A 26,183-nucleotide genomic window follows, 5' to 3' on the forward strand; every position below is an offset into this window, starting at 1 on the left:
TTATTTATTATTCATTCAGAACTACTGTACATTCAAATGAATGAGGCAACTGAATACTGAACACTTTCGAAATAATCAAATGAAAAGTGATGTTATTAAGACAGTTAATTCACTCATTTAGTTCCAACATTTGGAGATAAGTTTGGAAAAAGCGTATTTTTATATTTCATGAGAGTTCTTCTATTTACTTATTTCAATCGATTATCCATCCGACACACTTAAACCGAAAAATTGATTCATGACGCATCTGAATATTCTATGAGGATACAACTGAATGATATTTGAAACTCATTTGATTATTTTATTTATTTGCTTATTTTAATAGTTGGATGGAAATTATTTGAATATTAAAAGTATTCGATTATGCCATCACTACAACTGAATTATATTTGAAACTCATTTGATTATTTCATTCAATTATTTATTCGATTATTAAAAGTATTCCATTATCCCATCACTAGGTCACAGGCATTGGGTTCAGTATACACTATGAATATGCCAACCAAGGAAAGCCATGCTCTCTCACTTATAACTTTGATTATTAAGATGGGGCTAATAAACATTATTTCAAGTACAAACTACTATAAAAGATGGCTGAAAGGTATCTGGATTACATTGTGAAAGAACTACAACATGGAAATGAATAGAACAAATTTACCAACGAGGCTAATGGACTTGGATTTAGAGGGTAAGAGAAGCAGAGAGAGACCTGGAAGATGATGGTCAAATTCAGAATTTCAAGATTATTAAGAAGAAAACACAGAACCAGATGAAGTCCTGGCGTTAACGATGTTGAAGATGCTTTGTTTGATTATAAAAGTTTTCAGACTGAGTGGAGACAGACATAACAGTTTCTTTCAGCTAGTATTATAAATGGCTGAGAAAACCTTGATATTTTCATCTATTATAACAACAATTAATACTACTGTCATGGTTATTCTCATCGCTCACTAACAAACTTTTGTCATTATAATGGCTAGAATTGAATTCCCACATATTTTTGTAATTTTACACACAGTTACTTTTAGGTTAATTTCAGGGTAATGTTAATTTTAACCTTCCTTTTTTTTTCAGGGAACTTTTCCTCATTATTTCATGATCATTACAGATTTTCTAAACCTGACTTCTATTTCTCTGATATTACTTTTAAATATCTATTATAACTGACTGCTACATGTTTCTGAGTATACAATTTATTCTGCTTACAATCTATTTGCACCAAATGCTGTTTGGGTTTATACTCCTGTGTAGAAGTACATCTGTATTATGTATGGTATGTGCCAAAATATACAGTACTGCATTTTGTGCAGCTCTCATGCACATGTCTGTTCATCAATGTTTCGTTGCATCAGCATTATGTGTCCCTAGCAGTGCAAAGAATGTTGTGCTGTGAGGGTGGAATTGAAAATGAGTCTCACAACAGAGGGAAAAGTTTTCAAACTGGAGTATTATTTTCGCTCGTATGGAAATGACTATCAAGGTGGACTGAGTTTGAAGTTAGTGGCAGAACAATATCACGAATAATTTAATTAGGCAGCACCAAGCAGCACAATATTGTTCAGTCTATTGCTGGAAATTTTGTCGTACTAGTAGTGTATAGTGTCAACGGAAGGGAAGATCTGGTAAGCCAGTAACTGTGTTCACAAATGAGAAGCACGGACGTGTCCTCAATCAGGTGTTGGAGTCACCAAAATGAAGTCTTTGACGAATGTCCTTGAAAAATTTGGTTCTCCTGCGAAAGTCACATTCACTAGGACGATTTCATCAATTGCCAAACAACTCACTTTCTTGGCTTTGAGAGGTCAGATGTTGAAGGAGAAAGTGTTCAGCTGTACAAATCCACCTAGAACTGTGCCTGCATTATTTGAGAAGATCATCTCATTTTTCAGGAATCTGCAGCAACCTAAGTTCTAGGCTATGCTTCAAAATCTGCATGACTATTATGAGCAGATCAGATGTAAGGCTTTTTAGGCGTTTGCTCTATTAACCAGTGTTTCGTCTTAGGTCTGACACTAGACTCATCAGAGTGGGATGTGTCAGACCCTACCCATTGATGCTGGGGTGTATGCAGGTGAACTTATCAGAAGAGGCACAGTCTGATAACTGCATACGGGAGATAAATCTCCATAATAGAATTATTGCCCACCTAGCAATTCCGAATGGAAAATTCTAAGTTCCCATGACTATTAGGAACACTGCCTACAGCATGATGGTGCACATTTTGATTAGTTACGTTATCATCCCATTAGTCAATAAACAACAGCTCTATTACTGTATATTGCTCCAGTACTGTATATTTTGGTGCATACTGAAATTAAAGATCAAGAAGGAAAGATAGAAAGTCTTTCTGAAGGGGCTCTCCTCCTCTAACAGGACATACAATTATTAAGATGTACCTGACTTGATGTGATGCACATCTGTCCTGGCCAGTTCCTGATCCACTTATCCTGTTCAGTAAGGTTCTTGAGAAGAGATGCTCGAACCTGTTTCATCTGATCTCGTAGAGTTATCCTCATCTCCTTCTCTGGAAAATAAACACTCATTCCAATATACCATATAAATATACACCGGATTTACTCGCGTAATTTTGCCAAACCCTTTTGTTTTTACATTTTTTAGCGACCTGAAAAATGGGGAAGGAAAAATTATGTGAATCTACAACCTGTGACAATAAAGTTCGGTGAATGATGTCAGAACGGTCGATCCGGCAACAATGGCGACATGCAACGCTGCACCTGCGTAGCAGCAGGTTTTGACCACCTGCTCCCAACGTTGTCCCGTTGAGCATCATGTGTGTGCCGTGTAAGATCTGTTTGACACAGTGCATGTTTATTGCATTGGTTCTGAACTGCGAACAGGAACATGAACATGAACAACCAAAAGATCAATGTACAGTTTTGTTTTAAGCATGGCAAGACACCGAAAGAACGCATGCGTTGTTGGTACGTGTTTCTGAAGATCAAGCACTGTCTTTGAAGTGTGTGTACGAGTGGTTCGCCCGTTTTCGAGGAGGCCAGAAAAGTGTTACTGACAACCCCCGTAGCAGAAGACCGGTGACCGCTGTCAGTGGTGAAAACACTGAAAAGGTGAGGACATTAATCATGAACGATCGGCATGATAGCGGATGAACTGCAGATTAACCGTGAATCCATGTGACAAATTGTTACCCAGAAGTTAAGGAAGAGGAAAACATGTTCTTGTCTTGTGCCACATCACTTGACTGACAATTAGAAGCATAGAGGCTTCACAGGATTTTGTCAAAACGGTGGATGTGACACCAAATTTATTGAACTGTATTGTCACTGAGGATGAAACCTGGTGTCTCAGGTATGACCCTGAAACGAAACAGCGAAGCATGGAATGGCGTTCTCCGGGATACCCTCATCGGAAAAAGGTCAGAGCCGAAAAGTCACGCATCAAAATGATGCTCATCACCTTTTTCGATAGTCAAGGCATTATCTGCAAGGAATTTCTACCTGAGGGAACAATGTTAAATGCTGCATGCTACATTGAAATTTTGACCCATTTCATAAAACATCTACACAGGGTACAACCCCAGTACACACAACAAAGTTCATGGTTTTTTTGTCCATGACAATGCTCGCCCACACACAGCCAATATTGTCAAACAGTTCATGGTAAAAAGGGTGGTGGTGCAACTTGAACATCCCCCATACTCGCCAGTTCTCAATCGTCCAGACTTCTTCCTATTCCCACGACTCAAACTCACTTTGAAAGGAAAGAAATTTGACGATATTCCTGACATCCAACAAAACGTGACGAGGCTTTTGAACACCATCCCAAAGATAGCCTTCTTGCAAAGTTTCCAGGATATGTATCGCCGATCTCAGCAGTGCACAGTTATGGGAGGGGACTATTTCAAAGGACAGTTAGGTCACTGTCATGCAATGTTCATCTATGTTGATAGTACAGGACTATTCAATGAACTTTATTGTCACAGGTTGTAAATTAAAAATAGAAATGAAAAAATCAAACACAATTACTTTATTTAAGCTACAAAATTTATTTAGGCCTAAAATAGTACAAAATAATCAAAAAATATATATAACACAATTTGAATAAGGAATTGAAGGCAATAATACATTCCCTAGCAAAAATTATGTCCGACTCGTTGGCTGAATGGTCAGCGTACTGGCCTTCGGTTCAGAGGGTCCCGGGTTCGATTCCCGGCAGGGTCGGGGATTTTAACCTTAATTGGTTAATTCCAGTGGTCCGGGGGCTGGGTGTTTGTGCTGTCCCCAACATCCCTGCAACTCACACACCACACATAACACTATCCTCCACCACAATAACACGCAGTTACCTACATATGGCAGATGCCGCCCACCCTCATCGGAGGGTCTGCCTTACAAGGGCTGCACTCGGCTAGAAATAGCCACACGACATTAAATTAAGCAAAAATTATACGGAAACCGCCATCGATTTGTGATAGCAGGTAACTGAACTTGCGCTGCTTCCTAATTACAAATCTATGAACCTGTACGAATTTTTTACTGTGGTCCTTCAGAAGCCGCTGGCATAGAGATGTCCTTCTTTGAAGAGAAAGATTATTTCTTTTCATGAACTGACTAAGCCACCCTCTGCTTGCTTTAAATCAGAAATTTCCAAGGTTTTTACTAATTCTACAGCCTTTAACTGGAGCATCTTGTGGGAAACTGAAAAACCATCATTTCTCAATTGATTTATATAAGAAACATCTTCCTTTTCAATTTCTGGATGCTTCATGGTTTTTGGTCCAACAAAAATAGCCAGTATAACTCAAATATTTATAAGTTTGTTAAATAATAGTGTAGAATGTTTACTTGTATAATTTATAACTCCTTATAGCTTAGAAGCCATGTGTTCACTGCACAAAATTTGAGGTTATCGCATTTTTTTTTTTTTTTTTTTTTTGGCTGTAAAAGTGTGTGTGGGGGGGGGGGGGAGAAGGTCTAATACGCAAGTAAATATGGTATTATCTTTCTCAGATAGTTTATAAATGTACTTATTCAAAATTAGTTTTGGCCAACTGAAGAACCTAATAGTCCCATCCTGAGCTGCCAAAAACTTTAAATGTGTTAGTACGACTTTAAACCACTAGGGAAAAAAGTCTATGAGAGAACAGCAAGCTGATTGGAAAACACAGGAGAGTATATGAAGAATCTCAAATGGTTTTGTAGGTTTATACCTATTATACTTTTCAGGTAATTCTTTTACCATATGTTTTCTGTTATGACTCTGTCTTCTGCACAATTTCTCACATTCAGCAGTTTATCAAAATACTCCTTCCATCTTATCATTAAAATTTCATACAGCATTCTTTTACTTCACCTCTGTCATTCCATTCTTCTTACAAAACTCTACTAGTTACTCTCGTTCTTCATTTCTTTCCCCTTATCAATATGGTCTAATTACTTCTTCCTTTCCTGGTCATTTGTTTCCCACCTGTCTCCTATTAAAATCACTTCCAAATCAGTTATCTCTTTTTCTAGTTTCTCCAACACTTGTACGAAGTCCTTCACTTCATTCCTCATTCTCTATTCCATTCTACCATGTTTTCTTCTTTTCTTTTACAGCTTCTCTTACCTTCTCATTCCTCCACAGTGTCTCCTTTTCTTTCACTCTCGTCAATGCTCTACCACATGTACTCTCTGCCCTGCTTACAAGTGTCTTTTTGAAGTTGGACCCTACATCTCCCACATTTCCTACTTCAGTAACTGGAATTTGTTGTTTCACTCTCTCCAGAAATTCTTCCTGCACATTCTTATTTTTTAATTTCCACACCTTTATTTGACTATCTCTTATCTCCTTTTATTTTTCCATTTTCCCCACTCTTATTTTTGCCTCACAACTCTATCATCTCACACAGCAAAACCAGTGAAAGACAGCTTGAAATCACTTGGATGGGACATCCTTCTGCATCCTTCCCTGACCTGGTGCCATCTGACCATCACCTCTTCGCATTAATGGGGCACGCGCTCATAGAGCAACACTTCAGCAATCTCGAGGGAATCAGAAAATGGCTTGATGAATGGTTTACCGCAAAAGACAAGCGTTTTTCTAGCATGGTGTTCGTAACCTACCTGAAAGATAAGCGAAGTGTGTAGAAGCCGATGGTCAATATCTTGACTAAACAAAAAATGAATTTCCTTTGAAAATTACGTGTTTTCTTTACCACAAAAACTGGCAAAAACTTATGCATACACCTGGGTAACTTTAACTTTAAGGGCCATGATAACTCTCCAGAAAATCTTTAAATGATGTCTTTCTGTAAAGATTCTTTCCATGATAAACAGTTCTATTATATTAGCATTGTTGCCAACAAATGCTGCAATCTTGTCTAATTATCTCAAAATACTGACCCTTGGCAGACTTATCATTCAGGGTAAGTATTTTTTGTTATACCTCAAAAGAACTTTCAATCTTTACACAGAAGTAATTGATTACTTTCTGATGGAAAGGACAAATTGGAGACAGTTGAGAAATAAAATCAGTTGATGGATGTAACAGCTTTACCAGGAGAAGCATTTGATGGTGTTTACAGAAGTTTTTTCCAAGCATAAAAACAATGTACAATGCAGGAATGATACCAAATGTTGAACACAACAGATATAATGAATGACTAAAAGCCACTCATCCAAAAGAAATCAACAACATACTACTTGCATATCAGTCAAGTAGAAAACTTACCTAATTCACAAAGCCACATCTCTACAGCTCCTTCCAAAATGATGACATTTGTAAATTGAATATATTCTGATTCAGCAGAATACATTCCTACTGCCTCCTGTTTGTTGGTGACAGTATTCTGGAAGATCAAAAAGAAGAGCACATAATATGGACATTCACTTAAATTTTTAGAGCAGACTGTTTTACAAAAGTACCTATACGAACAATCATAATGCAATAAGTGAGCTTTCAATTCCTCTAATATAAGGAATTTTGACATTTTTTGGTTTTAAAAATTTTCTATTATTTTCATATTCATAAAAAATTGAAAAATTAAACATTATAAAACAGTGATTAAACCAGAAGCACTAAACATGAATTTCAAAGGCCAGATGGAGAAACTCAAGCTAAAAGAAAGGAAAATTTTAAGAAAGATCATAGGACACCAAGAATGAAACACTCTACAAGAAAACTGAAAAACTCTCAGATACTATGCAAAAAAGAAGGATACATTTTTATGGTCATCTTCTCAGAATGAACTCTTAATCTAAGCAAACAAATCTTTGAATTCTTCCGTAACTGTAAAACAAAATCCAACTGGTTTAAAGAAACTGAAAAAGATGTAGGCCTAGTAGAATTAAAAATTACAGAAAATTCACTATTTGATTGAACAGCTAAAGTAATAACTAAAGATAAAAATATAAGCTTCCAAGACATTCTTGAGAGGAAATGAAGAACAAAAAGAATGAAGAAATATTGAGCACTAAGAAAATAAAAACACACAGAGAAATGATCGATTCAACATATCCCAAAGAGGGTGAAACAAAAGAAGAAGAAAGAATTCTTTATACCTAGGTAGTATAAATGGATTATATTGTCCAGCTCTATGGCTTTGGTTACAGGGGTCCCGAGTTCAATTCTTGGCAGGGTCAGGAATTTTAACCATCATTGGTTAATATTGCAAGTACGGGGACTGGGTCTATGTGTTGTCTTCATCGTAATTTCATCCTCATCATGACATGCAGGTCGCCTATGGGAGTCAAATCAAAAGATCTGCACCTGGCAAGCTGAACATGTCCTCGAACACTCCTGGCACTAAAAGCCACATACCATTTCATTTTTATAATTTACTGAAAGATATAAAATGGCAGGGAGGGATTCAGTAGTAAACAGTTAGGCCAATGCTGATATCTCTCTCTTAATGGCAAATTGTGCAGAAAGCTTGCAATATAAAATCATGGAGCCTGAAAAGAAGTGCAGCGAGTATGATATGAAAATTAATATTTCAAAGACTAAAGTGATGTCAATAGGGAAGAAATCTTAGAGGACTGAATGACAAGTCAGGAATAGAAAACTGCAACCAGTGGATCATTTCAAGTATGCAGGATATAAATATTTTCCCAGGATGGTGCATCACAGCAAGTAGAATTATAAGTGTGTACACTTCCTCGTGCTGACCATTGTAACAACGGCATACTGGAAGCCTCCACTCTTGATCACCAACAACTCCAGCCAGGCTGATGTGTGATGTGATATTTACCAGGAGATCTTGAGCATTGTCTGGTTGCCAGCATTTTGTTGCTCGCTTAGCACCACCCAGGGGACACGTGCAGGGTAATTAGAAGTTTAAAACTGTAGATGTGAGCAACAGGCTAACTGGCACAATCAGACCTACACCTACTTTTGGCTACTCACACTTAGTCACATACCACCTCATTCTATAAGATGGCAAAGTACACTTGTATGAGAGTGAAAAGAACTACAGAAAAATTTTCACCTTGCTGTTCATGCAGATATCCCAACCATCAGTAACGAAGGCTTCTATCTCGTCACCCACCCAAGAATGGCAGCTAACTGTGCTAACCGTTATGCTGGTGGACATTCTTAACAACAAAACACTGACATATTGCTTGCAATGTGCAGATTGGAAATACAAAACTATTCACCTATTTGCGCGACATCATTGGAGCTGAAGTATGCTACAGAGGTGGGCAATTTTTTAACTTGATGCATGCTTTCATTGTGGGGGTGGGATGGATGAAAGTTTCAAAAATTTGTGTGAAGTCATTGGACCTGCAATAAAGAACTGTACCCGCTTTGAAGTGGAATTGTTGTTGTTCTCTGACGAATTATGTTGGGTGGGGTCTTATATACAAGATTTATTTTTTTCATTTTCTTTGCCATGAAAAGCCAGGGGGGGTCTTCTTTTTCTTTGTGTTTTATGACCACATAGGATCACTTTAATCAGTCCATTGTTGAGGTCTCTTTGAAGGGATTGTTTGGGCTTTGCAGTTCTCCCAGTACTTCTTCAGACACTCCGATCTTCATGCCCTTTCCTTGGTTGAAAGTGGGCATGTTGTGGGTTTGTTTCACGTAAGGGTAAAGCGGAGGTTTGTATTCTTGAGTTTTGTATTCAATTTTATCGTGTTTGTGGTGTCTTCTGTTGTAAGGCCTAGTTCCTTCAAATCCTCTCTTACTTCCCTGATCCATTTACATCCTGTTGTGGTATTTTTTGAGACGAGATTTTGTTGTACTAGTTGTTTCAGAAGTCTCGAATCCTGCATCCTCATGATATGTCCCAGGAATCACAGTCTCCTCTTATGCACAGTACAGACAGAAAGCTACAAATGAGCATTGGAGTGTTTAAAATGTATAAACACAATAAATATTGAAGATATCTCTGCAATGATACCTCACTGAGTTGGGAACCTGAAATGAGTTCACCAGGGGCTGAGAAGAAATGGTACAAGAAAAACTGGAGTTAATAAGGAAAGAGCCCATCTATAGTCTGATGACACAATGTGAAACTGTGGAGTGTATCTTTCTCGTTTTACACTTTTATATCTGTCCTTGTTTCTCTGTTTCAGTGTTCCGTTTATCTAGCCTGACCTATTTTTAACCTCTTAACTGGGTATTACTGATGTGCTTGGTGTAACCTGCCCTGTGTATTTTTTCAGCAGATTGTTGTTACATGGCAGGATAGGCAGAAAAGTTAGTAATATCATTAATATCATTCATCTGTGGTGCAAAAACTAAAATAAAGGAGTTTTAATTAATTACTTTTTGTGTTAGAGAATTTTTAACCATTTTTACATTAACTGAAAGGTCATTTACCTGGTTGGTATTTGAGAGTTTGGCCCATATTTTTCAGCCGTAAGTTGAAAGAAATAAAAGCAAGGGGTATTTATAAATATCATATCATGCATGTGATATTCTGAACCATTTTTTGTTAACTGCAAGGTAATGTACCTGGTTGACATTTGAGTGTTTTGTTCATATGTCCATATGTTAGCACCAAATTAAAACAAATAAATGAAATAAATATTTACGAATTACACATCATGTTAGTGACATTGTGAAAGATTCTACATTAACTTCACGGTCAGTTATGTCATTTACCTCACTAGAACTGCAGTGATTTGTCTCAGAGATAATTTTCGAAAAGTAAGGGGTTGCGATACTTTCCCGTTTTGAGAAGTACATACTGTTTTTTGGCTTATGATCTATCCCCTGCAGCATTAGAAGTCCAATTAGAGTTATCTCAGTTGGATTTGTAACCACCCAATCTGTCGCTCGTGACCGTGGTTTCAATTTCGGATGGGCTTCTAAAACTGTTTAGCATACACATTGGTTTTTTCGGGAATAAGTTGAAACATATCATCACCTATGAACTGTTCAAAATATTCCAACACACTGGATTCATAATTGAAGTCCACATTTACACCACTAGCACCAGAAAATACGAATTGCTGACGTGAAACACCACGCGGCGGGAAAGGTTGAAACATGTCTAACACTTCGCCTTCACCCGATGCGTCATGTTGTTCATCTTGTTCTTCATTCTCATTCTCTTGAATCACTTTCACTATCAGACTCATCTTCATCTGTATCAAACCACTCGTCTTTGGATTTCTGAGAAGATAAATTGTCACAATCATTCTCTAAGTGTTGAATAATCTCATCTTCTTCGAGCGTTTTGAACTTACGCTTTAAACTAGATGCTGCCAATTTGGCCTACTGTGGACAAGTAACACCGTACAGTTGTAAAATATAAACAAATAAGCTTCAAGAAGCGTGACATGTAGTATCTGATGCCATCATGCAGGAAAAACATCAATTAAGACGACAATATACGACGCGGCAAAGTAGCTCATCATACCCAAGAGATATTCGCGGTAAAAGACATATACGTGTATATTCGTCATGCCCATTACCCATTAACATTCAGTGTACGAATATATACGTCATGCCCAGTTAAGAGGTTAAAAATTCTGTATTCTCTTCATATATTTCAACTTCTTTTTTTTTTTTCATAAACCAGATACTTTCTTCTTGTCTCTTATTTCCATACCCTGGTGGGGTTGTAGTGCTAACTGTGTACCATAAATAAATTTACGCCTGTTGTATGGTTGAATGCCCTTCCTAATGTCAACCCTATGTAGAGGGATGTATTCACTATTGTGTGTTTCTGTGCTCGTTCGTAGTGCAATGTATTGTGTGTAATATATGAAGAGATTTGTATCGAGATGAGCACAAACACCCAGTTGCTGAGCCGCAGGAATTTATCAAATGCAGCTAAAATCTCCAATCCAGCTGGGAATTGAACCTGGGAAGCAAAGGGTGTGGTGCTAACTATTCAGCCAAGGAGACAGACTTCAAAAATCAGAGATATCCAAAGGAAAATAGAATTTCTCCCAAGTATTTTACATCATTCTCATTTAAAAAACCAACAACAAAAACTACTTCAGCTTATTTCCCCTCCCCCCTCCTTTTTTTTTTTTTTTTTGGCCAAGCTACCCAACGTATTACTACGTGCTAATTCAGCTGAAAATTTCTAAACAGGATTTGAGTCTTGGCCACTCAAGTGAATCCACCAGTTAAGCTACAGTGCTAAAGATATCTTCTTTCAGCCTGACTAATACTATATACAGGTTGATATTGGTTCTACTAGTGTACTTACCAACTCGATTTTTATCTTATTGATATTATCAAAACACTTCTTGAGGTGAGGCTGCACCCCTTCAGGATTCTTTGACTGGCCAAGGATATCCAAAAGATCATCATTAGATATGAAATAGAAACGAGGAAATAACCGGCGTTTAGTTTCCAAGTATGCCTCCAAGGCACGCTGAATGTTTTCCAAACTTTCATTGAGACCATTCAAAGTCTGCAACAAACCTGAAATAAGGAGAAGAATTCTGAATATTAAGTAAGCCTAAGGTCATACAGTATATAGAAATAGAGGAAGTTGTAAAGGAACACATAACAGGGTTAAATTGCTTTATATTGTCGTCATGTTGTGTATAATGGGTGCCATGTTTGTTTGTATTTTGATTTAAAATTTCATTTGAAATATCACTAAATCTGCTACTTAATAATTAACAACAACAGGAGATTTTATAAAGTGTGTTTAAATTTTCTATGCTTCTTCTTCTTCTTCTTCTTTTATGACCACATAGGATCACTTTAGTCAGTCCGTCGTTCAGGTCTCTTTGAAGGGATTGTTCGGGCTTTGCGGTCCTCCCAGTACTTCTTCAGACGCTCCGATCTTCGTGCCCTTTCCTCAGTTGAAAATGTGCGTGTTGTTGGTTTGTTTTGTGTAAGGGTAAAGCGGAGGTTTGTATTCTTGAGTTTTGTATTCAATTTTATCTTATTTTTGGTGTCTTCTGTTGTAAGGCCTATTTCCTTCAGATCCTCTCTTACTTCTCTGATCCATTTACATCCTGTTGTGGTATTTTTTGAGACGAGATTGTGTTGTACTAGTTGTTTCAGAAGTCTCGAGTCCTGCATCCTCATGATATGTCCAAAGAATCCCAGTCTCCTCTTACGCATAGTATCTGTAATGGGTTCTAGCTCTTTGTACACGACTTTGTTAGGTATTAACCGCCACTGTCCATCTTTCTGATATTTTTTTGTTGATACAGGTTCTTCCAATCCTCCTTTCAATTTTCTGAAGTCTGTCAGTCTTTGATTGTTTATTCAGGTAAAAGAGTGTTTCTGCTGCATATGTAGCTTCTGGTTTTATAACTGTGTTGTAGTGTTTTATTTTTGTATTTATTGATAGACATTTCTTTTTGTAGATATCCCATGTTAATTTTTGTGCTTTAGCTAATCTATTTGTTCTTACTTGGATTGAGATTTTTTCATTTAAGTTATGTGTTATTACTTCTCCAAGATATTTAAACTGAGTTACTATTTTGATTTTATTACCATTTATGGTGACTTCTTTTAGCTGTGTTGGTTTTTGGGGCATAATTTCTGTTTTTTCAAATGATATTTTGAGGCCAATTTTATTTGCAATGTTTTGAAGTTCTGATATCTGGGTTTTTGCTTCTTTTATGTCCACTGCTAGTAATGCTAAATCGTCAGCAAAACCCAGGCAATTTGTTTTGTTTTTTAGGCCAATCTTTATTTTGGGGGGACATTTTCTAAACCATTCCCTCATTACCATTTCTAGAGCACAGTTAAATAATAGTGGTGAGAGCCCATCTCCCTGCCGTAGTCCAGTTTTAATTTCAAATGTCTCTGATGTTTCACCCCTAAACTTCACTTTTGACTTGGTATTGGTGAGAGTCAATTTTATCATGTTTATTAATTTGGGGTGTAGTCCAAGGTGTCTTAAAATTTTAAACAGAGATTCTCTATGGATGCAATCATAAGCTTTCTTGAAATCTACAAATGTTATCACCATATCTCTGTTTCTTCTCCTGTTATAGTCCATTATCAACTTAAGACTCATGATCTGATCAGGACAGCTCCTCCAGGGTCTGAAACCTCCTTGATATTCTCCTAGTTCTTTCTCAAGTTGTAAACTTATCCTATTAAGGATGATTATTGAAAATATTTTGTATGTTATGTCTAGGAGAGAGATTCCCCTGTAGTTATTAGGGTCGGTTTTGTCCCCTTTTTTGTGCAGAGGATGAATGAGGGCTGTTGTCCAGTGTTCTGGTAGTTCTTCTTTAATCCAGATAGAGACAAGTTGTTGATGGAGGGCAACTTTTGCTGAGGTTCCTGCATATTTCCAGATTTCCGCAAAGGTCTGATCTTCTCCTGGCGCTTTGTAGTTTTTTAATTTATTCAGAGCTTGGTAGACTTCCTTTATTGTGGGGGGATTGATGTTTTCTGGTGATGTTTTTATCGGGGTGTTGGTGTCCAAATGAAGGAGTTCTGTAGGTTCCTCACAATTTAAAAGCTTGTTGAAATGTTTAGCCAGAATTTCTGCATTGTCTTTATTGTTATGGGCCAGCTTACCATCTTCATCCTTCATCAGTAGGGTCGGGGGTTCATATTTTTGGAGCTGCTTTCTGAAGGTTTTGTAGTAGTCCCTTGATTTAGTTTTACTGAACTGTTCTTCAATTAACTGCAGGGTGTCCTTATGATGTTGTCTTTTTATTCTTCTTAAGACTTGGGTACTGTATATATATATATGCCTTCGCTGGCAGGACCTAGTGTTTACAGTGCACTATGTCTTCTGGTGTGGGCTAGAGCAATTTTGTTACTTTCATTGATCTGTCTCTGTCTTATCCTGAGGTATGAGCGATCTTAGTAATGCCATTCCTTGTGCAGCTAGTCCCTGCAATGAATGGTGTGAAAACGTTGCTCATAGGGTTGGTTGATGCATGCATTTCAGTGGGCTTGGCAGACTGATATGTAATAGCAACTTCTGGCTCGGTGAGGAAAGCAACGGGAAACTACCTCACTCCTCATTTCCCTAGTATGCCTCTTCAGTGATGCCTAGGCCATCTATGACAGCTGATGGCAGAGCTGTTGAGGATCCAACCACCTTAAGGCTGAAGACTGAACATACAACATACTGTATATATAAGGCTTGCCCAAATGAAAGAGGACTTTTGTTGGTTTACTGTTTGGAATATGTGAACATACAGGAAGAAAAAAGAAGTGATGTAGTATGGGTGACATATCTACCTAACTAGAGTCACCTTGTTTGCTCAAACATGTGGCTCAGTGGTACAATAGATTAAGTGAGTGTCCATGGTTGATGGCAGAACCATTCTTCAATGGCATTTTGTACTCAAGACTACTTGTGAACCAGTATCCCCTTGATTATTTTTCTCTTTTTCATTTTCTCATCAAGCTGTCTACTGTGTCTGACTTAATTTTAGAGCATACTTACTCATCGACGATGAAATTTTAAACACCATCTGAGCACTGTATGGTGTGATGCACACTCTCTCTTGTATACATCCTTCATTCAATGGTAAATGTCAGCTCTGAAACACCACCTGCCACTGATTGATTCTGGATGAATTCAAGGTAAAACTGAAAACCGTAACTTAGTCACATTGCTTCTGCACGTACAAACAGCACACTTAACATTTTCTGGTGATACCAGATTTTTTACTGATCTATGTAACCATCTACTGATGCATTTGCAGTGTTCCCTTTCTTTGAATGATGATGCTTGTACTAAAATCTCAGTGTTATTCGGGAAACCCTTAGAAATATGCTTACCAGGAGCTGAGAAGACAAAGAACTGGAAATGGTTAGAGGAGAGTCCATCTACTGTAATTAAGACAGCAGTGTCCGACTCGCTGGCTGAACGGTCAGCGTACTGGCCTTCGGTTCAGAGGGTCCCGGGTTCGATTCCTGGCCGGGTCGGGGATTTTAACCTTAATTGGTTAATTCCAATGGCATGGGGGCTGGGTGTATGTGTTGTCTTCATCATCATTTCCTCCTCATCACGACACGCAGGTCACCTACGGGTGTCAAATAGAAAGACCTGCACCTGGCGAGCCGAACCCGTCCTGGGACATCCCGGCACTAAAAGCCATACAACATTTCATTTCAAGACAGCAGTGTGCAATAATGTGAAGACTGTCATTATCATTTTGTGGTTTTATGTATGTGTTCTTGTTTCTCTTTTCTTTGGCTCCCTTTATTCACACTAACCCATCTAACCCATCATAGTATGTCTTCGAAAGGAAGAAAGAAGTGACAAATTATGTACTATATACTGTAGAAAGTAACGATACAAAGAAGAGGAGCTAAATTCACTGGCCACATCTTGTGACTCAATACCTTTCTTACCAATCTGCTGGAAGAAAATATCACGGGGAAGAAAGTCTGAGGACGACCGAGGCAAGAATTCCTTCAAGACTTGGTGCAGAGTCTCCAGTATGGTTCTTATTATGAAATGAGGAGCTGAGGATAGGAAAGAATGGTTGCATAGACTACACATTTTCTTTAGACACTGACGATGATACTGTAGAAAGATTGGAACACATAGTAGGATAAACACAATAACAGGTCAGCATGTAGAAACAGGAAAAACAGAAAGAAGGGATAAGGGCAAACAAAAGATTGCATATAGTTCTGCCTGCAATTTTAGTCTGATCTTTTCAATTGACTGAAATCATCATCCTTTAATTTCATTTTGGAGAATAAAAGAAAGTCTGCCAGGACTACGTCAGGTGAGTAGGGTGTAAGGAAAAGTACATTATTTTGTCTTTAGGTTCATAAAAATATTTGTTAATCAACAGTGATGAGTGAACTGGCACATCATCTTGGTGCAGACTCCAAGAGTTGTTTCTCCACAAGTCTAGTCTTTTTCTCCTGACATTTTCTCTACAATGTCTCAATACTTTGATATAATACCAATGGTTTACCGTTTGACTCTCAGGTAGGAATTCACGATACACAACATTGTTTATATCAAAAATGACCATCAGCAACATTTTCTTGACCTGATCTGCCACCACTTTCTCTGGTCCCAGCAAATTTTTTCCACACCACTGCGATTATAGTATTTTTGTCTTCAACATTTGGTACATTTCTGTAAACATTTTTCCCAGTTTGAAACAGAAGTGAATGTTGATGTATTGTTCATAAAATTGACATTTTGACAATCAAACTCATACTCAATACGCTCACAAACTAAGAGCTGCTGAGTGATGACTGTTTCGGAAATATGCTGCAAATGGCTAGTTACTTTGAAAGGATACCACTGAACAGCATCACTACACACAAAATGTCTTCGTCGTGGCTAACAGATTTGTATAGCACCACTGCAAGTAGTGGAAACTTTGCCTGTGTTGTGAGGAAGGGTAGCAGAGGTATATTTTTTCTTTTTGCCAATGTCATGGACATTGAGGTATGATTCATCCACTTGTCACACACATTCGTCAGTCTGGCAGTCTCTTTAATGTCTGTTAGTTTCTTAGTGTCTATTCAAATACTGAATTTTTAAAATTGTGTAATCATGCCAAATGTTTATTTAATTATAATGCATGTGTAATATTGTTCCTTTGATGAAATCTTAATTGTATAGTATTGAATCAAAATCTTAAATAAAAAATCTTACAATTTTGATATATATACCCCCCTCCCTCCCCGCTGCTACATGTGCACAAACCAGGGTACTTTTTGTTGCCTGTATATTTTTTGTGCCCCCCCCTTCTAATTCTCAATCACTGCTACTGCAAAAATTCAATAAAAGGAACAATCAAGTGACAAATATAATCATTCATAGAAAGAGAGGAACATGAATGGGACTCCACAATAGAACAAACACGAACCAGGCAAGTGTGAGATGAGGGGGAGAAAAAAGAGGAAACAAGATGGCAGGGTATAAAGGTATGGAGATCGTCGTTATTATCGTTCTGTGCTTTCATGTTTATCTTTAACTCTTTCTGTTGCTCCCTCCTCCCATACTGACTTGTCATTGTGTTTACCCTATTATGTGGTGTTCCTATTCATGCTTCTAACTTTCTGTACATGATTTAACCTTTCACAATGTTTATCATTTGAATGTTTCCCATCTTCCACGCTAATGTCTTATATTTGATGATTTATATGAACTGTAAGAAGTTGAGTTAATGAGAATAGAAAAGACTCTATTTGAAGGATATATGTATAAGAGCATTGGCTGAATTTTTCTCAGCACCATAAAGGAAGATGAAGATGGCAAACTATTTTTGGAGGGGGCTGCTAAAATATTATTCTCTCCCCTCTCGCCAATATATAAGATAACAGAAGATAGTTTCATTTAATTTCTTTTGCAGAAAGAAAGAAAGAAAGAAAGAAAGAAAGAAAGAAAGAAAGAGGGTAGATAACAGGATGTCTTACCAGAATATTGGGAGCACAAGACAACATTCCTGTCAACATTCATCATTGATGTGATCTCTGTCCAGCCAGATGTTACTTTATCAAAAGCATCTGTTTCCATTGGGAGTTGCTTACGGATATCTTCTGCCAAGAAGACATTCTAAAAAAATTATAAAATATATTGAAAAGAATATTTATCTAGGATTTACTTCACAAAACAATGGTCTATAGGCTAGGTACAGACATAGGAGAGAATCATCTTTGTAAAAAGTATGTAAATGAACTTCTGAAGGAGAAAATTTCTAGCACCTCAGTGTAGTGGGATTTAAATCAGTAACATTACCATTGTAATACTCTACCAACCAAGCTGGCTAAACAGTTTTGGTCACAGAGCTTATATGGAGGAGGTCAAGGATTCAAATACCATTGTCGGCAGTCCCGAAGATGGTTTCCTGTGGTTTCTCATTTGTCACTGTTGACATATCTTCATTTCTGCTCGTTACACCGGTTTAGGTAATCAAATTATACCACTGAAACACCAGCTTCATCACACACATCCATTTATTACGAGCTGTTGACTACAACTGACATTCACACACACTAAGCAATTCAAATGTTCAAAGAACAAAGCAAACAATGATAAACCACTCGACTAAAATTATATGAGTTACCGGTACCAACACATAACCTCAATGTTGTTTTCCTTAAGATATATACAAGATATGATACATGACATTTTATTTTTATGAGAAAACCACAACATTCCAACAGTCACAACAAGCAAAATGCTGGTGCTGTACGTTAATTTAGGCCATGGTCACTTGTCGCTTTCTTCCCAGTCCTAGCCCTTTCCTGTTCCATCACTGCCATAAGACCTGTTTTTGTCAGTGTAATGTAAAACAAAGACCAAACCAAATATAATTTAAAATGTAATACTCAAGAAGTGTGTATGCCATAGTCACTTTGCTTGGAAGACCCCTGCAATTGTTTATCATAAGGTGATGTCAGTTCTAGGTATTAAAATGCTTAAAATGGCTTTAAAACTCAGTTAAATTTCTTTTAGACAGCCTTACTTCTTTGCAAACAACATCACAAAGTTTGTACAATTTCTGATTTGATACTGGGAGCAGCCAAAGGTCTTTATACATCTGCAGTATGTAGAAGGGACATAAAACTGAACTATTTTATGAGCAATACAGAAAATAAATTCTTTATACAACATTCACACTAGGAAAAACTGCTTGCAAATTGCTTTCAACTACAATTTTCATTTCACTCGTTTCTTATTGTACGAGATATCCACAAAGTTACTGAAACACAACAACAAATTATCTTAAAGATCATCATTACATGATATTGTATAGGCTTTTGGGCTTGTGCCGTGTCAAGAAAATAAGGTGAAATTCTTAACGTTTCGCAGAAAAGAAGCCTATACAATATCATGTCTACAAGTACGGGCCGTGAAAGCATTAATGGCAACATCATCATTACACTTTCTTCATTTTCTAAGCTCAACCTGCAACACTAGAAACTGATGTACTGTTGGGAGATGAGAAGCGTGCATATGCCTGGTAAGGCAAGGGAAGGAGTTTTTCCAGTCAAGTCTGTGATGTAATTGGAGCCATAGCAATCCTGCTATTTCACACAGGCAACTTATTTTTACCATCATGTAGCCCTTGGCGCTATCAGCTGCAATCCAGCCATCTCCGCATTCATTGCCATTGAATTATTCTGCATTTGTTCCCAATTCTTTCTTGATTTCTTTTTGTCCATTGTTACAGTTGTTGCTCTTTATTTCCCTTTTTTATTTCTTTGTGAGTAACTGTTTTGTAATGTCTGTTATTAGCAAGAAGGGAAAGACGACTCGTAGAGAAGCTAGAGAAGTGATAAGGAACATTGTAAACCGGGAAGTTAAACAGGGAAAATTCATGTACTTGGTAAAAGAGAGTAACTGGCAAGCTGCAAATTACAGTGATGTATCAAGTCAAACCATCTCAACCGTCCATAAGGAAGGACTTTCTGCTGATGAGTCTCCACTGAGTAGCCTACTCCAAGTAAAAAAAGGCAGCATAACTTAGATCTGAGAAATACAAGTTTCACCTTGATGGCTTTGATAGAAGAGTCATATAAGACATTGTAAACAATTTCTATCCAATGCAGAGAATTATTCCCACAGCAACTAAGCTACAGGGACTTTTACTCAAAGCGCAGCAGGTAGATGGGCGAGCTGGCCAGACGAGCACATGGCAATTCACTGAGCTTGAGGCCGGGAGAGCGCCCGTATGAATCACACATAAATAAGCACCACACTTAATAATGCATAATCAAAGTGATAACTTCTCACCTTGACACAGGAGATGTTGAAAATGTTCTCCACCTGCATCTACACATTTCTGGCTTCATCTAAGGAAATTTTCATTCATACGCATTAGTTTATCTACCGAGATAACGTCAATTTCTTTTGTGATGTTTTGTTTGAGTTCATCTACAGTGTGAGGTTTCACTGCATAAACCTTATTTTTCAATTTTTCCCATAAATAAAAATCGCAAACCGTAAGATCTGGGGATCTTGCGGGCCACAATGGTTTACTAATTACTCTGTTGTCAAAAATTTCTTCAATTAAACTTAATGACTAATTAGCCGTATGCGTGGTTGCCGAGTCTTGCTGGAAATATCCAGACTGGTATTCATTGTCCATCAATTGTTAAGAAGTGGTATGAGAATGTCATTCCTATATCTCTTAAAAAATGGTTCCAGAATGTCATTCCTATATCTCTTAAAAAATGGTTCCAGGATGTCATTCCTATATCTCAGCCCAGTGATTGTGGTTTCAAAACTATAGGCCCTATTATCCTGTCTGCAGTTAGTGTCGCCAAGAAAGAAAGAAAGATATAAATAAATAAATAAATAAATAAATAAATAAATAAATAAATAAATAAATAAATAAATAAATAAATAAATAAATAAATAAATAAATAAATAAATAAATAAATAAATAAATAAATAAATCAATCAATCAATCAATCAATCAGATGTCATAGCTAAGTTTTCATCAAGTTGAGATTTTTGGTTGGCCTCGCCGTAAGTTTGGCATGCTTCTATGTTTCGCATTGCACTTCTGCTGGAAACAAAAAAAATAAGCATTAGCCTAATTTTAGCTCTGCAGCCTAGCCAAAAGTTAATAGTTTAATGTAAAACTAAAAACATTTGATTACTACTGCACGAGAATATTACGTATAACACAAGGATACAAATTGTTGTTCTAGAGGTTAGATTAAGTCATAATAGTTTAGACTATGTTTGGTTAGGTTGAGTTACTAAAAATCTTCATCACTTTCTACATCATTGTCAACAGGAACATTGGTATCGGTTGTTATCATGCTGTCATAGAAGTATAAATAAATTCTTAAGCTGCTGCAAATCCTCAAACTTGGCATAGGATACAGGTAAGTGGCTTCTAAACAGATCTTCACGTCGAATATCAAGGGCTGGTGTCATTTCAATGGGTTTGCAGGAAGGTTTGGATGGTTTCCTTCCTTTAGGTTTTTTGTTTGAATCATGTTTTGCTTCAATGAAATTAATTTTTGAAAATGCCACGTTGTACGACTCTCTAACTGAGATGAATTGAGGCTCATCCTTGTTTACACGCATTTCCCTAACAGGTCTGGATTTGGAAGGGCACTTATTTTCAAAGTCAAGCTTCTTAAAAAAATTTGTAAATCTTTTAAAAATGTTTTCATTGATTTTATAACCTCAAAAGGGCTTGGTTTGGCTCTAGCACTTACAATAACACTATCACAATCATCAGGCACTTCAACATAGGACTATTGGTTTATTAATCCCATATTATGGTCACACTCCATGTAGGAGTGTCCGCGGATAGGAAAAATCCTTCTTATTGAATCTAAGCATTTCAAAACATGCACTGCATAGTAGGCATACCTAAACACAGTGAAGATTTTATTTTAGCCTGCACAGGAGTCACAGAAAATTGCCAAATCCCTCACTCAGGTTTCAAAATATTTGTAATAAAGTGGTTGAGCATGTATGTTACTTCATCTGCTCCTTTCTTCCCTCGGGTCTCATCATAAGTGTAAAATACACTTTGCTGAGTACTCAGAACATGGATGTTGAAAAGAATATTATGTATAACACAAGGCTACAAATTGTTGTTCTAGAGGTTAGATTAAGTCATAATAGTTTAGACTACGTTTGGTTAGGTGACTTACCAAAAATTTTCATCACTTTCGTCATCATTGTCAACAGGAACATTGGTACCGGTTGTTATAATGCTGTCGTAGAAGTATTGTGCTTCATTGGGTTTCACGTTTCACAAATAGAAAGACCTACACCTGGCGAGCCGAACCCGTCCTGGGATATCCCGGCACTAAAAGCCATATGACATTTCAACTACCATTTGGAACAAGTGCCTATCGTGAAGCATAAGAAGAAGACTGCACCGGAGACATGTCAACTACCAACTCAACAAAACCAATTTACATACTTCAAACACTTGCTAGCACGACTTCTACACAAGTCTCATTAAAACAACTCCTGTTAAACAATAACTCAACTCCACCATCGAGACTGTCTCTTTTTATGTTGCCTGGCCAGGCTTCTTGAAAGATATCACACAACACATTTTCTTGTAAATTCTAGTGCCTCATAGCCTAGTTATGAGGTAAAGAACTTTCTACAACCATCTAGTGCCAAAGATACGTTATTCTGGATGTTACAGTGTGTTGCACAATATTGTAAGGGATTATACATCATATACATAGGTAATAATAAATTACATACTATTAATTACAGGTTCTTACATTAAATAAACTCATATTAATATATATATATATACACACCACATGTTTCACAACATAACCTCACAAATAATACTACGTAAATAATAATACTAATAAGTGGATGTAAACACTTCATAGCCATACCTCACAAATAATAATAACAATAATAATAATAATAATAATAATAATAACAATAATAATAATAATAATAATAATAATAATAATAATAATAATAATAATAATAATAATAATAATAATAATTCGAGCTTGAAATTGGTATTATTTATTCATGGGTTAAAGAATACTGTTTTCAAGTTATATCAGTCTATTAACACTTGCATCACATCAAGAAGAAGAAGAAGAAGAAGAAGAAGAAGAAGAAGAAGTGGTAGTTAATGATCTTGTATGACTTTGATATTCCTTCAGTTCATCTTCGGATTTTGTCACAATCATCAAGTATGAATTCTGAGGTGTCTTTTATGGCCATGCTATATATATACCGTATATATTTTTTAATGCTATTTGTTTTTGCCCCTACTTGCAACATATGTTATGAACCTGCGTGAATTTGGAAATTGCAGAAGTGTAAAGTGTTGATTGTGAGGAAAGGAACGTTAAGGACGACACAAACCCCAGTCCCCAGGCCAGGGATATTAATCATTTACAATTAAAAATCCCTCACCCGGCTGGGAATCGAACCTGGTGCTGCCAGGTGACAGGCAGATGCGTTGCCCTCTATATTGCATAAGACCATACAATTATCATTAATAATCTATGATCTGCTCCTAACCATATTAATTCCCAAACTTTACATCCTAAAGATGTTTGTCAAGAAAGATGTTTAGATAAGCCCTAATGAATAACAGAATGAACCATCACCTCAAGGTAGAGGAACTGACGCTGGACAACAAGCATCATCTCCAAGACTTTCATGATAGTTGTCAAGGTCTTCTCCCAGTAGTCTGCCTCCACAATGAATGGTTCCACAAACCTAAAAACAAATAAAAGATAAGATTGATAACATAAGAGAATATAGGTCTTAACAAAGTAACCATACCTCGTACCCACAAACCAGTGAACAACTCATATTCCGAGTGGTCAACCAGTCCCCTATAATTCATGGAGATGTGCAACCTCACTAACACTGATAGTCCTTAAGGTTGCTATTACTCTGCTTGCCATCTGCCATTTTAGCAATGCAAAATCAGGCAGATTTGTATAGGAAAAACGTCATGCACTCTTCGAGCCAAGATGAAAGGATTGTTCCACAAACATCCTGTTTATTGCATGCTTTTATAACTATGTAGTTAATAGGTCAGGCAAAGTGATTACCTATGCTAGAAATCTAAATGAATGCTGTAAAACATGAATCTACATACAGTATACAGAATATATCATGGAACTTACAAATCCATCTCCATTCCACCCACACTAAAGTCATTATTAAACAGTTGTCAGAACAGAGTATATCCGAGTGGTGGAAAGCCTGACTAGCATGATGGGTCTAGTTATTCAATAAAAAAAAAAAGATTACTTAAAAATTTTTGGGTCCAAAGAAGTTACAAATAAGTGAGTCACTTTCCATTTGAGGACAACTCAAAAGCTCTATGAAAGAGTTTAGAAAACAACAGCTACTTTGAAGAAATGGAGATTAGCTTTGTGTTAACACATCAAGAGTTTGAACCCCGAGAGGCTGGCCTTCAAGATACCAACCTCGAAATATCAGAAGAACATTCAACCTCTGTGGCAAAGGGAGGTGCACAAAGACTTAGGAAAAGTGTATGTAGAAGAGGGAGAGATACACCAAAGATCAATCCTTAGTAAGAAAATTACAGGAGCGGGCAATACACCTGAGAAACAACTTGCAAACCATGAAACATCTCGGTGAAGAGCAAGAAAGGAAGTCAGAAACTTAAGCAACTCTGATGGGAGTGCAAAGAAGTCTGAGGGATAGGTAGATTGTGTCGATGATGATGATGAAGATGATGATGATGATGATAATGATGATGATGATAATAATAACCCGCGTGGGGATTTACCGGTTACCTCCATCGGGCGCGTCCCATTGGAATTGGGGAAGCTTGCTGGCTCTGCCGCCAGCAGAGTCAGAGGGTAGTAGGGAAATAAAATACCACCGTGAAAAAAAAAAAGGTCCCTTGCCAGGGTTACAGCGAAGACTGGTAAATGACCAGAAGCCAGAAAACATCTTGAGGCAACCTCTAGGACTAACAAGCCTAGTTGTAAAAGGATTGGTACCCGTCCAAAGCAAAGTCAAGTCAAAAAGCATGATGGCACAACATTTCAAGAAACATACCCCAGGGGGTAAATCTTCGGATAAATCCCTCGTCGTGAACACCACGGCGCATGAGTCTCGTTCGGATTCTGGGGGAGACTCGACATCATGCAAGAGACGAGTCGGAGCGTCTCGGTGTACCCCGAAGAGTCAAAAACTCAGGCCAAAATCTAAAACCTTTCTAGCAACTTTCAACATAAATTTTCTTACACAAACTGGCAAGCTGAAAACCCTCACCAAAGCTCTTCACGAAAATCAGATATCCATAATGGCCCTACAGGAAACAAGGTACCCAGATGAAGAGATTTTTGAATCCGAAGGCTAGCGATTATTCAAGAGCAAAGCGCAAAGAGGAATCCTCAATGGAGCTGTGATGCTTGGAACCACATTTGCTGTTAGAACCAAGATCCTTAAATCGGTTGCAAATTTCGGACCTGTGAATGACAGATTGTCTATACTCACAATTAAATGCGCGAACAAAACCTACGCCCTAGTTAACGCACATGTTCCTACAAATGATAAGAACAAGTCTGATCCAGACGAAGTTGATAATTTCTGGGACCTACTGGATGAAAAATTAAACAAAATCCCCAAACACCATGTCAAGCTTCTTTTGGGTGACTTCAATGCCCAACTAGGACATGAACAGAAGTACAAGAAAGTTATAGGAAATTACCCTGCTCACAAAAGAACCAATCCCAACGGCAAAAGACTGGTGTCCATTTGCGAAAATCACAACCTGCAGGTCATGTCGACCCACTTTCGCCATCTACCCAGAAAGCAAATGACTCAGCGTTCTCCTCTCCAAGCTCTCGGAGAGTTCTAAATTGATCATGTTGCAATCTCCAGGAGAAACAGCCCTGAGATTATGAATGTTAAGGTAAAAAAAGGCATCAATGTGGCCTCAGATCATTATATGTCTCTTACCAAATTCAAACCAATTCCCGCAAACACAAGGAAGACAACCAAACAGATCACACGCTTCGACAATGATAAACTTCGGCAAAGGGTCGAGGAGTTCCAGGAGAAGGCTAGACCAAATGACTGACTTTAACAACGCCAAAAGTCTCCTTGTTGAGGCCGCCAAAGATGTTGCAGAAATCAAGAGAAGCAAAAAGCATGCCCGGTGGAATGGTACCTGCGAATCAGTCCTCCAAGAAAGACTCAATGCATGGAAACAGTACTACTCTACAAAATCAGAAAATGATTGGGAAACCTACAAAACCCAACGTGCCCAAGCAGCTAGGGTGTTCAGAACTGAGAAACGTAAATACGAAAAATCTCTCATTGAAAAGATAGAACAAAACTTTAGGAGGAATGAAAGTAGAGAGTACTACAGAGCCTTCAAACGCAAACT

General features: G+C 37.5%; 1 protein-coding gene across 1 annotated transcript in view; it reads right to left on the reverse strand.

Moving 5' to 3' along the window:
* Positions 1-26,183, reverse strand: part of kl-2 (dynein heavy chain 2, axonemal kl-2) — a 638,176-nt gene that overhangs the window by 405,240 nt on the left and 206,753 nt on the right. The window contains exons 25-29 of the mRNA XM_068229141.1: positions 23,413-23,524; positions 17,755-17,893; positions 11,630-11,847; positions 6,691-6,808; positions 2,397-2,524 (exon numbers count right to left, since the gene is read on the reverse strand). Coding sequence (XP_068085242.1) covers positions 2,397-2,524; positions 6,691-6,808; positions 11,630-11,847; positions 17,755-17,893; positions 23,413-23,524 — 715 coding nt within the window. The remainder of the gene's footprint in view (positions 1-2,396; positions 2,525-6,690; positions 6,809-11,629; positions 11,848-17,754; positions 17,894-23,412; positions 23,525-26,183) is intronic.

Source organism: Anabrus simplex, chromosome 9, assembly GCF_040414725.1.
Source record: "Anabrus simplex isolate iqAnaSimp1 chromosome 9, ASM4041472v1, whole genome shotgun sequence".
Taxonomy (NCBI): Eukaryota; Metazoa; Arthropoda; class Insecta; order Orthoptera; family Tettigoniidae; genus Anabrus; species Anabrus simplex.